The sequence below is a fragment of the Cinclus cinclus genome, chromosome 12 (genome assembly GCF_963662255.1).
Source record: "Cinclus cinclus chromosome 12, bCinCin1.1, whole genome shotgun sequence".
Taxonomy (NCBI): Eukaryota; Metazoa; Chordata; class Aves; order Passeriformes; family Cinclidae; genus Cinclus; species Cinclus cinclus.
In genome coordinates, this window is record NC_085057.1 from 13,370,579 (window position 1) to 13,385,650 (window position 15,072).

At 36.8% G+C, this 15,072-nt stretch overlaps 1 protein-coding gene across 1 annotated transcript in view; it reads right to left on the bottom strand.

The window, feature by feature from the left end:
* The window catches only part of CACNA2D3 (calcium voltage-gated channel auxiliary subunit alpha2delta 3), a 390,722-nt gene that overhangs the window by 130,196 nt on the left and 245,454 nt on the right, over nt 1-15,072 (bottom strand). The window contains exons 12-13 of the mRNA XM_062500613.1: nt 10,578-10,656; nt 4,342-4,475 (exon numbers count right to left, since the gene is read on the bottom strand). Of these exons, the coding sequence (XP_062356597.1) occupies nt 4,342-4,475; nt 10,578-10,656 (213 nt within the window). The remainder of the gene's footprint in view (nt 1-4,341; nt 4,476-10,577; nt 10,657-15,072) is intronic.

Sequence of the window (15,072 nt, forward strand, 5' to 3'; positions counted from 1 at the left end):
CTTGTCTTATTTGCACCACACTGGGAGCAGAGCTGCTTAAGACCCAGCTTTGCTGTGCCATTACAGCTGCTTGCTGATGTCGCAGGAAGATAAAAATAAGTTCTAGGAAAAAAGCCTCCAAATGCAAAGAACTGTAAAATGCATTTCAAGACATCAACTGCATATCTAAAAGTTTGAAGAAGAACAATTTGCATTCTGCATTTCTCATGCAAATGTATCCTATGAAAAAATAATTATAATAATAATCTAATTCAATGGAAATAAAGTAGTGTAATATTTATAGTCTGTGCCAGAGTTATAATGATTGTGGGGCGAGAAGTGAAGTGTCTCAGCATGTTCCACATGTTTTTAACACTGTTTGTAAAGGCTCTGGAGGCTATTAAATTTAATGAACCCATCTGCTATGAAATAGAGGTCCAAACATAATCAGTTTTCTCAGTGCCATGCAATACAGATGGTATTCCATGTTCCACATCCCCAGCAGGAAATTTTATGTTCCTCTTTAAGTGCAGGACTTTTGGTTTTGGTTTTGATGTTTTAAACATCCTTTTGATATATCACTTATAGCATTTTACAGTGTAAATACCATGTAGAGCAATACACATGAAAAGTGTTAATTCATTAAACTAAGTATTGCTATTTCCTAACAACAGTTTTTCTGTGACTTTGACAACTAGCAATTAGCTCTCTGTAGTAATAGTCTTTGCTTAATGCAATCATTGGAAATTGCCCTAATACTGTAAGTTCCAGCATAGCAGTGGAGGAAAACAAACATGTAATTTATCAAAAGAAGCAGTTTCTGTCAAAAAGCTGAAAGATACATTCTTGTACATTATGTACATTCTTGTGTACATAATGTGTACACAGGTGCTTTCTGTGATGAAGCCTTATTTGCATGTACTCTGTTTCCATGGAATAATCATTCTTATTTTAAGTGTCCATATCCCCACTAGGTCCTTATGGGCTTTATTTTCTTGTGCATGCCACAGTTTTGATTTCAGGGGTCTCAATTTGTGTGTTTTGTTGGGACACACTACACCCAGACTCTTGTCTTGGTGTGTGAATGTGGGATCTAAGCACAAATATAAATGGCATGACATTGCCTACACTGATGAGTACCCTCCTGCTGAGCAGGAGTAAATCAGATGTTCATTTTCTAACATAAAAGAACAACATCCATTGTTGTTTTGAGCTGCATCTGAAAGACAACTGGAGTGCATGAATTCTATTCAGTTTAGAGGTTCATTCATTGACTTTCTCCAAAACTCATTATGTTTTGACAGTTGACACAGATCATACTGAATTTGACACAGTTCATGAGTTTCATGATAATTCATTTGTTCTAGATCCAGCAGTAAAAAAAAACCAGATTCGAACAGTTTCAGAGAAAATGAGAGTACTTAATTATGGCAACTGAAAAATTTGGGCCGTGGAACTCATAAAAGCCTTGGCTCAAATGTGTTCTTTTCTCTGAGACCGTCAATGAAGATTTCCATAGACATTGCAACTAATCATCAGCACAAAGGGATACTGCACCTCCCTATAAATGTGTGCATCATCTGTTTTTAGAGGTTTTAAAACGTGTGCACAAGTGGCTGCATTGACCAGCACTGTCAATGGCTCAAGCACTGTCCCAGATCCACGAGGCCCCAGTGCAGACTCGTCTGACTGTCACTGCTGCAGCTCTGAACTGCAACTGTGCTCCCATGGAAGCTTCAAGGTGAAATGGGCAGAACTGTTGTACTTGCTCAGAAACAGCACAGCTGGCAATTATCTCTGCTGTTTGCTGAGAAGGGAACAGGGAAGTGTATTCCATGCTGTTAGGGCACAGTGACAGAGTGCAACCATGTAAATGCAACCCTGGGAACCTCACCCTGGCTGCTCAGACACTGCTGGGTGATAAGAACATTTAAGCCATCTGGAAATACACTAATATTTTTAACTGGGAAAGGTCCAAGCAGCAGCCACACAAACTGTCTGTGAAAATCAGTAAGTTATGGGATGGAAAGGATTATTTTAACAGCATTTCCAATGTCAAAGCACTAGAGATGGCCAGGGAATCTGTCTCTGAAAATAGCATTCAGGCACTTTAGCTGAGGCAGAAGCAAGCCAAGTTTGGTAAAAGGTTCCCTTCATTCCTATTTTCAAGTTTTGTATGTGACTACCCTAATTTATCCTGCTCCTTTGCCCGTTTGTTTTTTGTTTTGTTTTTTTTTTTTTTTCTGGTGGGAAGAATGATGGAGGAGGGAGGAAAAAGGTAGTTTGCAACTAAGTAGATCATGGTATTTTAGTCTTCAATCTTTTCTTATAGAATCCAACCCATTAGGGTCCTGAATGGAGCTTTCATACACTTAAAATATACGTGTGCATGTAGGTACATGAGTGCACGTGTGTGTGTGTCTGTGTGTGTGTGTGTGTGTGTGTTCACAGTGACATTCATTCGTTTAGTCAAGAGAGTAGGGAAACAAGAGAAGATAAAGGGAAGAACCTGGAAGTGTTTTGACTGCATCAAAAGACTTTTTCTTGGGATGTAAGCAGTTCTATTGTTCAAGAACGTAACAGCTCCATTGTCTTTGATTTTCCGGTGTTCTCAAGATTCCCTCTCTACACTCCCTCTAGTGTTGTTAAATTCACTTGCATTTACTCACCCCTGCTGTATTCACTTAGTATTTCACACAACATTAAGTTGTTAATTTCCCTTAGCTTTTCCATAACCTACAGGAGAATCAATGAAAGTTAGACTAATTTTTATGAGTATTTGTCTCCCTGCAAAGATTGAGGAAACACAGATCAACAGGCAAAAACAAGAGTAAAGTGTCAAATCAATTCTGAGACAGCAATTTGTACTGTGTTGTTAGGTAGGGGGGATGACTTGGAACTGAGAAAGGAGGAAGAATTTGTTTGCAATACTTTTAAAGAACGATTTATAGGTAAAGGAAGAGAGTTGCACCAGCACACCACTTACCTGAGAGTCTTCCTGCTACTCTAGCAAATACCCAAACTCCCTTCAACACTCACACACACTGATTACTTCAAGTGTTTTTAAAAAAAAAAAAAGTGAATGAGAACAAGATTCTCCTGGTCATCTCCCCATTTCGTGGGATGCCCTGAAGGCACACTAATAACACATATTTTCTGTTCATCTCATCTTACGGTTCAATAAAAGAACGGGAACAAAGGGGAGACTGGATTTATATGTTATTTTTAAAAAGGAAACAGTGATAAGTTAATTCCCTCTAAAGCAATTAACTTCTTTGTTTCTCCTTTATAACTGCAGTTTAAGTATTTATTTTACATTACCCATGGACACAAATGAAGACTAGAAAAGGTCTAAACCATTGTGAAAATGAAATAAAAGCTCTATTCCCAGGGGGGTTTTTTTGTAGAGATTTAAGACTGAACCATCTAGAAGCAACACAGACTCAAAACAAACAAAACCCACCAAATAACAGACTGAAGCTGGTGAGATTCTCCCACCTTACCCATCAAGTAAAAATTTAAAACAGAAAGAAAAAAAGAGCCTGCATCTTGAGTAATTTGTGGTCTTCTACCCATTATATTGAATACCTGGCCATCTCCTGTACTGAATAGCAGACATTTGTACAAACTCTTGTTCTATGGATAATATATTAACCAGAATATTTTAATTGGAACAAGGGAAATACAATAATAAAAAGAAAATAGATAAAACTCTGTTTCAGACTAATCCATGAAAATTAACAACCTTTCCTGCACATGTGATTATTTACCACACATGCTACCTTAAGCATCACAAGAAGTCACTACATAATAGAAAGTTGTGCTTTAACACCAATATTTCACACAGATGTCAAGTTAAAATTGGATATTTATAACAATTATTTTAACATATCACCCATTCAATACAGTTTAAAAGGCACAATCTTCTCAATATTCTTCCCCAAGATATCACAGTTGACCTCTGGATGTTGACTCACATTTCTACACTAAAAATATTGGTTCTTGTCAGCCTGTGTGTTTATACCCACATACTCACCGACAGGTTTTAGAACATATAGAAAAAAAATGTTTACTCAATATAAACAATACCCGTTCAATGCCCATTTTTGATTAATAAAAGAAATGCAGGTTTGGACTTGATAAACATCAAAATTATTCTGTAACTTATGTTTGTTTAGGTATTTTATATATAATAATAATGTATAAATATCTGCTAAAGCCCAGTAATATTGAATTGTTTGCTTGTAGCATAAAGATACCAAGTCCCAATTCTTACACTGAGCTAGCACATTCCAGCAGCAGAAAGCAGATTCATAGTGAGTATTTCTAGCACACTACTCTTGCTTTTTCATGCAGACTTACAGTGCTGTCGATATATGCTTCAGTCCACACTACATCGTGCTCCTGGTCAATAACCTTTGGTCTGCTGAGAACATGCAGATATTCCATAACGTTCTCTTGCACATCAGCCAAGGTAGAGATCTGAGTGAAGAACCCTGTGGAAACACAATTCCAAGTTATACACCAGAGAGAACAAATAAAGGAAGTTTTCAAGAAGAGGTATGATATGGTTTATGTCTGTCAGGTTTTTTTCTCATTTCTAAAGAAAAATACACCAAAGAGGAATGTTTCATTAGAAGCAGCCTCAAAGAGTAACTGGTGAAAACAGATGTCTATGAAACCTTTGGCCAACCCTCAAGGACTGTGTTTCCTAAACTGCTACGAACCACTGCACTATCTTTTTTTTCAAGACCACTTTTTTGTTTTGTTTTTTTTTTTTGTTTGTTTTGTTTGGGTTTTTTTTGTTGTTGTTGTTTTGTTTTGTTTTTGTTTTTGTTTAATGGTTTGGGCTTTTTTCTTTTAATGCTGCCTGCTTTAAAATTTAGAACAGGTATTATCTTTGCCCAACTTAATCTCACACACCTTGTCCATTTTCAAGAAACATGATGAAGTGGATCTGCAGTAACAGAATGGTTGTTGCATATGCTCTGAAACACTCCTCCCTACACAATGCGACTGAAATTTTAAAAGAAATATGTAATTTATAAATATGGCAGTTCACAGAAAATGTAGACTACAACTAGAATTGTTTGGTTAGGTGATCACAGCCTTGTTAATCCTTTAAAGCATCTCTTCCAACCTGACATCAGTGAGAAGAGCAGAGGCCTCAGCTATTTGAGCTGTCACCACTCCCTTTTCAGTGCTTACATGTCAAGTATCTTTATACATCACAAACTTGGCATCTGGACCCACATCATGCAAGAGTGATGAAGGACTGACAAATTTCAAGGCTAAAATTTCAACAGGCCTTATTTAAATGCATCACTTGCCTTCATTTACTTGCCATTAATGAGAAAAGACCAACATGAAAGAGGCCTCAGTACAATTTTAATCATGTGGCAAGATCACAGCTTCTGTGGAGCTGCAGTATTGAGCTTTATTAAGCTTCAGAAGAAAGCATGGCAGCTGCAAAGAACTTCTGAGCTGTGTTTTCGTAGCTGGGGCCAATTTTGGCAGGACAGTAAAGATGTTCTGTCTGAACCTAGAACTTTCTGAATCAATACACTAGCCCATAATTCAAACTACACAAAATGGATGTTTCTGCATGAGTTTTATCTGTGTGTGAATTAAGGCACAGTGAAAAAACAGACTTTATAACAGCGATCTATAAAATTAAACAAGTCATTGTAGTAGCCTAATGGATATCTTCAACTTGGTAATAAAAAGAAGTATGTTTGTGTTTTTTTAAACTAATTTGCTTACAGTATGATCTCAAATATTCCTACTGTGGCATTCTTACTCATAGTATAGTATTCATACTATTAAAATATTCAATATTCTTCTTAAAGGATTTTATTTATTTGATATTTTATTTTATATTGACTATTAAGTCCAGTATTGTGTGAGGGTGTTAAATGACTACTACATATAGTATTAAGGTTTGTCTCTTGCTTCTGAACAGGACTATTATTTGCCTTAAGGTTCTAAGAGCTTTGCCAGCCACAGAGTAAAATGACTGACATAAGTTTAATTAGGAAACCTGAACTTGAGAAAGCAAAATCCTATGTTTATGGTTAAAAAAAAATATCCAAAATATAGTGTGCTTTCTTGAATCAGTGACTCATGAGAAAAAACAATGTATATATTATTTTTTCTGAAATGCTGCCTGCTCCAATTTTGGGACCTCAAAGAATGGGTTTCTCTATCATGTGAGTAATGGACAACATTTCAGTGTTTGGTCCTTTTCATTTGGTGAAAATGTCAATACATAGTCAAAATATGTTTATTGGCCAACTATTCACATGGAGAACCTCATAAGTTGTATATAAACACATGTGCATGTACACACTGTGGTTTGTAAGTCTTAATCAGGGATCCAAAATATTTCACAACCATGTGGATCACTCATTTTCTGGTAGGACGTACATTTTCTCAAAGCAGTCCAGAGTGACTGAATTTTGGTATAGCTCTTTTCAGAATTACATTTTAAGCAGAGAGCTGTTAGCACTGAGTATCATCCAGTAACCAATATGATCAGACCTGCACTCAGATATTTAATATACACGAGCATGTTATGTGTTTTATATAATTTATACATATATATAATGTGATATTATAATGTCTGAAAAGTCAGAACATCAATTACTTGAAAAAGTTTGTGTCATATCTAAGGTGATGGAAAAGACTTTTTTAATCAAGTAGTATTTTCTTACCCATACACTTTAGAATCACAATCAATTAACTTTTATTATCACATTTCACTAAAGTCAAGACCTTAAAGACTCATTTAAGAAGCTCCTGCATGCCTATGCCTGGAAAATTCTTTAATCATAGACTATAAATTACCTCTGAGATAAAGAATGCATTGCTGCAAAATAAGCATCGTTTCTGATTGTCTCCTGGAATGTTTTCATGTCACAATTTCAAGTAAAAAAAAATTAGCTAGATTACTCAAAAAGAAAAAAAATAAACAGAAAACAGAACCCAATCTGAAACACTTCAGCATTGTGCCATAGATGTTTATGCATGTTACAAGACACTGGCACTGCTACATTTTCTTCTTTTGGAAGAGAACCTTGTGGACCAGGTGCAGCCAATGTGAGCAGGAAGATCTATTTGTGCACTTATTTGTAAGTATTCTTTGTAGAGATGTGCATTACTCTTGGTGCTTCCTTTTGCAGTATTTCTGAGAATGTTGCCATATCACAACTTAAAAAGAAATCTCTGGGCAGCATCTTACAGACAAAGGATAAATTCCTTGTAATATTGCAAATCATATGTCTAAACTGTACAAAAGAGAAAATAGGTTTGAGCCTAATTTCCTAACACTAAGAGACAGTAAATCTGAATAAATTTTGTATAAACTTAGTAAAGAAATAGAGGTTTCAAAGACAAGTGAAAATATCTGTCAATCTTCTAATCGAAAAACCCTACCAAAAGTTACTATATCATAGCTATGAACAACATTGGCTAACACGCTTTTAATTATTTTTTAGTTTAAATTTAGGGTTTTTTGTTTTTGTTTTTTTTTTTTCTTTGACAAGTCATGTGTTTCTAGCTCCATGTAACTCAGAAGAATAACCCTCCTACACTGCTAACTTTTTACTGATCTCTCATCTAGAGATCAGAGGTACCCCACAGAACTGGAACCCTTCCTGTTCCTACAGGCAGGTTTCAGCAGCAGATAAAGCTCCCTGGGCGCAGCTGCTGCGGCCGTGTCAGCAATAGCAGCAAACCCAAGTTTCAGGTTTTGCCTTCCAACACCTGCTGCTCAGCTCCCTGGTGGGTGAATTATGGCACCTCTGAGCCACCTCACAGCCAGCACTGGCTTTTTTTCGCCTCCCCAGCAGGGAAAAACTCGTGAAGGAAATGGGTAAGATTTGGTAATGACAAGCATGAGAGATGTATAATAATGTGGTAAAAGACAGACACGCTCTGCATGTGGGCTGCCTTTCCCCATCACACAGTCCCTGCATGTTCGGCTTGTTTTTCTCTAAAATACCCACCATTAGACTGGTAACTTTCCAAAATGCCTCCACCTGATTTTTACATGGAGTGCAGTATTTTTGGTTTCCTGGGCGCTGTGCGAAAGAGATGCAATACTCTTGCAACTAATAAAACAGCAGAATTAAAAGAATCCTCCGGGTAAGGACTGAGCAGTGCATTCATTGTTTCAGAGCAGCCGTAGAAGTGGCAGGGAGGTTTCCCCCTGTCCCCAGCAGGTCCCTGGAGCAGGTGACCAGGCTCGGTGGCTGGCTGTCACCCCAGAGTCCCCGGGGCAGGAGGGGCTGGGGTCACACCAGTAATGGCAATGGATGTGATGGGGGCTCTCCTCTGCTGATACAATAATTTATAAACTGCTCCAGCTGGGGCACAACTGCCTCGGGGCTCATCTGTCCTCTGCCTGAGCTGGAGCCACTATCAGCTCTCTGATACACAAAGCATTTTTCTCCGCGTTGCCTTCTCAGCCTCTGCTCCTTTGTACTGATGAATCCAATCCTATGTCCACTTTATAATATGCCAACAACAGTGATGACCCGGGAAAAAAATGTTTTAAAAAACAAATAAGTAAAACAGAGGCTGCAAAATTGCTACTGCAATAGTGAATTTTACTTAAAAAGTAAAATAAAAAAAGTAATCCCAGCTGTTTTGCTAGCAAGTAATGCATCAAATCCCAGCTTTATTTCTACAGCTTTATGCTGGAAGTGACGCCGAGGGAAAGGCAGTGCCTGTCATTTCTAAGTTCTAGATGTTACTGCTAACATCTGCACGTGCACACTAAGCACCAGGAAATTTTCACCTTTGTTCACTTCAGAATCTTAGTAAATCTTGTTTTCCTTAATATGCACTTGCTTATGATACAGAAGAGTAAATCACTTCAAATTTCACAAACCGCTCTAGAGGGATTTTGAGGATCTTGAATGTTTTAATGTATTTAAAATGGTTTGGTGTTCTGCTTCATTAAGCAAGCTCCCTCTAGATATGCCCTACTTATACAGAAAAATGCAACAGAAAAACATGCTTGGGGTTTTTCAAGGTTTCACAATCAGAACTTAGAAGCTAAAGAAGTTTTGCAAGGTGGTGTGAATTTCCCCTGTGACCTGCTCTGAAGGAAAGGGCTGCAGTCCACAGTCCAGTCAGCTGGAAACCCTGCAAACAGCCTTCATCTAGGCTGTGCTTCCAAGGGGAAAATCACTGCAAGAAAAATTGATTTGAGGGTCATTCACCCTCAGTGACAACGACATATTTTGGCCCACCCACACAAGGAGTAAACTGCAGTCTTGCTATTCAGCCAATTTCAGACCAGTTTTACTACACTCCTCATCTGTCCTGCTGTAATCCCTCATTTCACTGAAACAAAATAGATAAGGTGTAAGTGAAAACTGCATGGAAAAAACAGTCTGAATTGTCTGACCATGACACGCTGTTTCCAATTGTGATTTTCAAAGCTGAAAAGAATATTTAATTAATGATTAGATGTAGAAGATTTTTACATTATAAGCTATCAGAGAGCAGGTATTGTAACCATTAAAGTGAGAGGGAAATAAATTTCTAGAAGTAACAGTCATTAAGCTATTTAGTTGATTCATATGAGTAAGACAGACTCAACATGGGTCTGAAAAGAACAAAGTAGTCCTGAAGAATGACAAAGGTGACCACTTTTCCCCTCTGGGAATAAGGAAGACGTGGACCAGATGATCTACTAAGACAGCCTCCATTGCCTGGTCCTAATTTCTGAGATGCTGTACTTAGATCTTTATGAATTTGTGGAGCTGGGCTAAAAAGTTAAAAGATTTTGTTGATTAAATTGTCTTCAAAAAAGATGCTTCAAAGGATTCTTATACTATTATTTAAACTAAATTATGGTGTAATATTAGCTGATTAAGACAAGACTTCAAACTGAGTAATTTCCATCAGCTGGATATAACAGTAGTTAAAGAAATAATGACTAAATGGATAGCACCTGATGCAATTCATCATAATGTAATGTGGCACAATGGAAGAAAAAGAACTTTTTTTTTTTTTTTCCAAGAGGAAAGAAAAAGGAAAACCTGAAGATTAATTGGGGTTTGGGGCTGGTTTTTTCCTGAATCATTCCTACTTATACTAGTCAATCCTTTTACTGCAGCATCTCAGCATCTTAAATGCTTTAATGTTCTTTTCCTTAAAGGATATAAACCAGTTTTTTTCAATTACACTGTCAGTTCCTCAAGGGACAGGATGTCTGGTGTTTTACATACCATGCCTAACTCAACAGGACTTGTACCTAATGTGCTTAGAAACCAAACTCACTCTGAGTACTAACAGATAGAAGAGAACAAATGCTTTGAAATTAGTTTGTTCTCTGAACAAAAATTTAAGACCGCATAGTTTAAGAGCTTCATAAATATTTAAGGAAGAAAATTTCAAATTGGGGTTTTTTGCTCTTTAAATTGTATGTTACAAGATAATTAAGTATTTTCATTTTCTGGGAAAAAGAAAACAACCTATCCTCTGTGATTAGTTGCCAGTGACACCATATCTGTAGAAGGGTCAGTTGTGCAGTTGTTCAGCTCAGGGGTTTTGAAAACAGATTTCACAGAAGAAGGTTAATCAACCTTTGTTAGCACAGGCCATCCACTTCAGGTTATCAGCAAATGCAGCTTCTCTTCCAATCAGATAGGTAAAAATACGGACCTGAAAGTAAAATGCAAAAGATAAATCAATTAAGAGTGCATTTAAAATATATCCAGTGGAACTTCAGATATAGATTTGTAATTCACAGGATAAACCCATTCTAAGCATTACTGGTTAGCAGTACAGTAGGTTAAAAAAAATATTTTTGCCAGTAATGTCTCCCTGACAAAATGTGGCTTTTATTCTGTGTAATAGAATGGTTGATCTTTCTGAATGTGATTAATATCTGACCTTTAACTACAGTTACGCTTGATATGTAATTAAGAATAAACTAAAACCATTGGAGTACAAAATGGTATGTTTCAGACAAATCTGTTCCGCACTTATGAATTCAGAAAACTGTTATCATGTAGGGGAAGAGGCACATAACTAGCAAATACTCCTGTAGATAAAGAATCTGCAAGAGCAGGCAAGCAAATTCCCCTCAGTTTTCAAGGTTCAAATGACACAATATTATTGTCAACACAGAGACAGGTACTCAGAGGCAGCACTTTAATATAATTTAATTAATTTTCAAATTTAAAAAACCCCAAACTTATATTTTTTCCATTAGCATTTTTCGTCATCCACAACTGATAATATTTGTAAAACAAACCAACTTTATACTAAGTTCCCATAGGTTTTATTTTTTTTTTCCCACAGAAGTAGTTTCAAAACACTCTGAAAGTCTCCCTCTTTACTGTCAGCTGTGACACCCTATTTTCTCACTGCCCTTTTATCCATTTTCTTAATGGCCACATCCTGTTTCTAGGCATACATAGTGCTTTGTGTTATCATCATGCCTAGAGACCAGATTCCAATCACAGAACTTTTCCCAGTCTCTCAAACATGAAATATGCACAGAACTGAATTGTGATTTATATGGTATAAAAAGTCTACACAGTAATGGTGTAGTGTTGCAAGTTTGAGTCCAACAGTCTGCATAAGCTAATTCTAAGACTCTAAAGAACACAACATTAAACAAAAGAATGGTGCTTTTATACTTTGTCGATTGCTATGAAAGCATTAATAAAGAAATTCTTTGTTCTGCAAAGGCACATGAAAGTGCAGTGAGATTTATACTCTCAAAATACAGCATAAATCACTGTCACGTTTTATCTTCCTGCAAATGATGCTTGAAAATGGCCTATGATGAGACTGAATATTCTGAGAGATTTATATTTAATGATCTGCTTTAATCTATAAAGAATCAAACTAGACTGTGTTCCTAATAAAAGGAGACCAGCCTTATCTAACCACATGAGCAGTAAGCATGATAACAGGCACAGGCAGCAAAATAACCTACAAAAAATAAAATTTCAACAAACTGGGAACATGGATCATCATGAGGAATGGGCTGTCTCTGGGATACTGTTGCAAGGATTTTAATGACCTTTTGCTGAGTATATTTTCTATATCTAGTTTACTTAGAACCTAGCAGTTTTGCTAGAAAATATTTTAAGCATGATAAAAATATTGCTAATTGTAATTACTTGAAAAAAATAGAGGAATCTATAAAAGAGAACTAGAAGGTAAGTGATCCAAATTTATGAAGTGCTGTTTCCTTCCCTGTCCCAAGGCATTGTGTACTTTTCCCTACACACTTTCCATGGTACATGTTAAACAAGTGATGTTTACCATGGTCAGCATGAAGTAAAAAATCTTTTACACAATGAAATACAAGTTACACTATAATTTAAAAATACCTTTTCTATATTGCTCACAAATTAACAGAATTACTATTATTCATGGTAGAAAATATGTAAGAAAATAGCCATGACAGGATCACAGGCATTTCAGTTAAAATTAAAGCCACTGATACTTTAAATTTTTCCTTCTACATTGACCTTAAATATACATAAATAGGAATTGCAAATATTGTTTAATACTTCATTAAGAATAGTGAGAAAAATCCTCAAGATCAGTTCTGACAGAAAACAATTCCGACTATTTCTCTACTTCTAAAAGTTTCATTTCATCAGGTCTTTGAACTCATCAGCATAAACTTAATTAACGGCGAGCTTGCAGTGCAAAGCATTAACCACACACTGCAGAAGTATCACAGAATGACAGAATTAACTAGGTTGGAAAAGACCTTTGAGATCATTGAGTCCAACCCATGACCCAACACCAACTTGTGAATCAGAATTGCAGTGAGTGCCACATCCAGGCTTTGCTTAAACACCTCCAGGGATGGAGACTCCACCACCTCCCTGGGCAGCCCATCCTTATAAAACAAAGATTTGGCATTTTATTTCCTGCTTTCAGAGACCACAGCAGTGGCTTAGGTAATAAATTATTAGAACTGAAACTTGCATGAATAATTCTACGTTCTAAATCCTATTTTTCAAAACAAGCTTGGTTCTACACACCCTTTTAACACTAGTTTTACTCTTCTAGACAGGTATTTATGTGATAATTCTGGATGTATAATACCAATAAACAGAAACAAAGTTACTGTGGCCACAGATTTGTTTACTGCAGATACATAAGAATATAACTAAGTCAGTATTACAGAAATACTACATAATTTGACAAGATAAGTTCAAACTACTTCAACTGCTGTCCATGGATGAGACCTGTGCAGTGATGGGCTATGTATGGTGCAAGACAGGACACACAGCATGGTAATAACCACTGGAACTGTCATTGTGCATTGATTAGACCTTAGGGACCAGATTTAATATTCATCCATGCTCTCAGGTCCCAGGCAAGATACATGTTAGTAGGAAAAGCTGTTTACAGTGACCACTGAATTTTCTTCTTGTATATGTGAGGTAAATGAATGCAAAGTGTATCAAATCAGTCCTGCTCTGCAAGATGATTGCATGAAATGCTTATTTTACTCAAAAACCCCACATATAGCACTAATATTGTATAGTCTGCTAAGTATGTATAGTACTGAGGCATATGATTGAAAACTCTGTAATTAATAATAGATGAGGAAGGCGTGTCTGCTTAATTCTGTTGTTTGTACTGGACCTTGAAGAAAATAACAAAACAGAAAATATTAGCTTTAATACATCTGTGCACTAAGCAGACACACACTGATGCACCAATCTTATGACACAGCATAATGTTAGGACACTAAAAATTCCTTTGAATCCATATGGAGAGAATGTTTTAGACAAGGGTTACGGGCACATCCCAGAAGATGTAACAACATTTACATAGTCTACAGATGCTCTGGCTGAGTATAAGCCAGATGAGCAAAACACCTTTGACTATCCAAGTGCTGTGACTGAATCAAGAGACCACTTCCACCAGAGAAGGAATCAGCCTCAGAGGGTGTAAGTACCTCTCTGGCAAAAAAACATTATAGAGAGCCCTTCAGCGCTGGATAATTTAGAAAGCTTTACAAGATACTTGAAAGAGACACCTGAATCAAAATATTTCCTGGGTCTGACCTGCAAAGTATTATATCAACTATATTAAGGCTTATCATCAACTATTAGGCTTGGAGAATGAAAATATTCTCAGGCAGATGCGATAGTCTTGAATTTCTATATCCTATCTACAAAACTGAAAATTGTAGATGTCAGATTCACTGAACACAAAGCAAAGCTTACTCCAAGAGCAAAAACTTTAACCTTTAACCAGTTATACTTGCTGTTTCTGCACAGTAGGTGCCATAGACTGCTATTTTTAAGCCAACGTTCACAGAATATGGAGTGAGAGCTCTAAGAAACTGAAAGGACAATGGAACTGGAAACTTTAATAGAGCTTGTGACTTTCTCACTTCATATTTTTCTGAAGCAAGCGTTGAATGGCAAAGAATACCATTTGAGATTGATGTATTTTAATTATATTTAAAACAGCAGCTGTGGAAACCTCCCATATGTCACCTTCTTATTATGTCTCATTCCTGACCTGGAAGGGTCACTTCCTGGAAAGAGACTCCATTCAGTCCCTCTTCTCACTAAAAGACTGCTGCAAAAGCTCAAATGGTTCCAAACTGTGGAATCAAATCCATAATATGCAACCAACTAATTTCAACAGTGCATTTCATGATGGTTAGCTTCTGGGTGCAAGACTGTGGACTCTGGTCTAAACCAGCACTCCACAGCAAACCAGTGAGAAGCACAACACATCAACAATTGTCACAAGTTGTGTTGGCAACGACTCCCACCTACACAGCAGAATTAACCAGTATTAAGACATCGAACCTCCAAGCTCAATAGTTCAGACATAACTGAAAACAAATCTTACACTGAATAAAACACCTAAATTAAAAGCAGATATATAACTGCATACATTATTTGCATTTTTATCTTGCTTTCTCCCTGGTTTTCCAGTCTCTGGTTTTTCACTCTTGTTGCCTTACCTAGGCACAGATCATGGTTTGGACTACATAAGGGGCTGCTCTCTACTCTTTGTTGCAGCCCCTCAGATTTAGAAGAATAAGAGAGTATTGTTAGTAAGTTTCTTGATTTTACA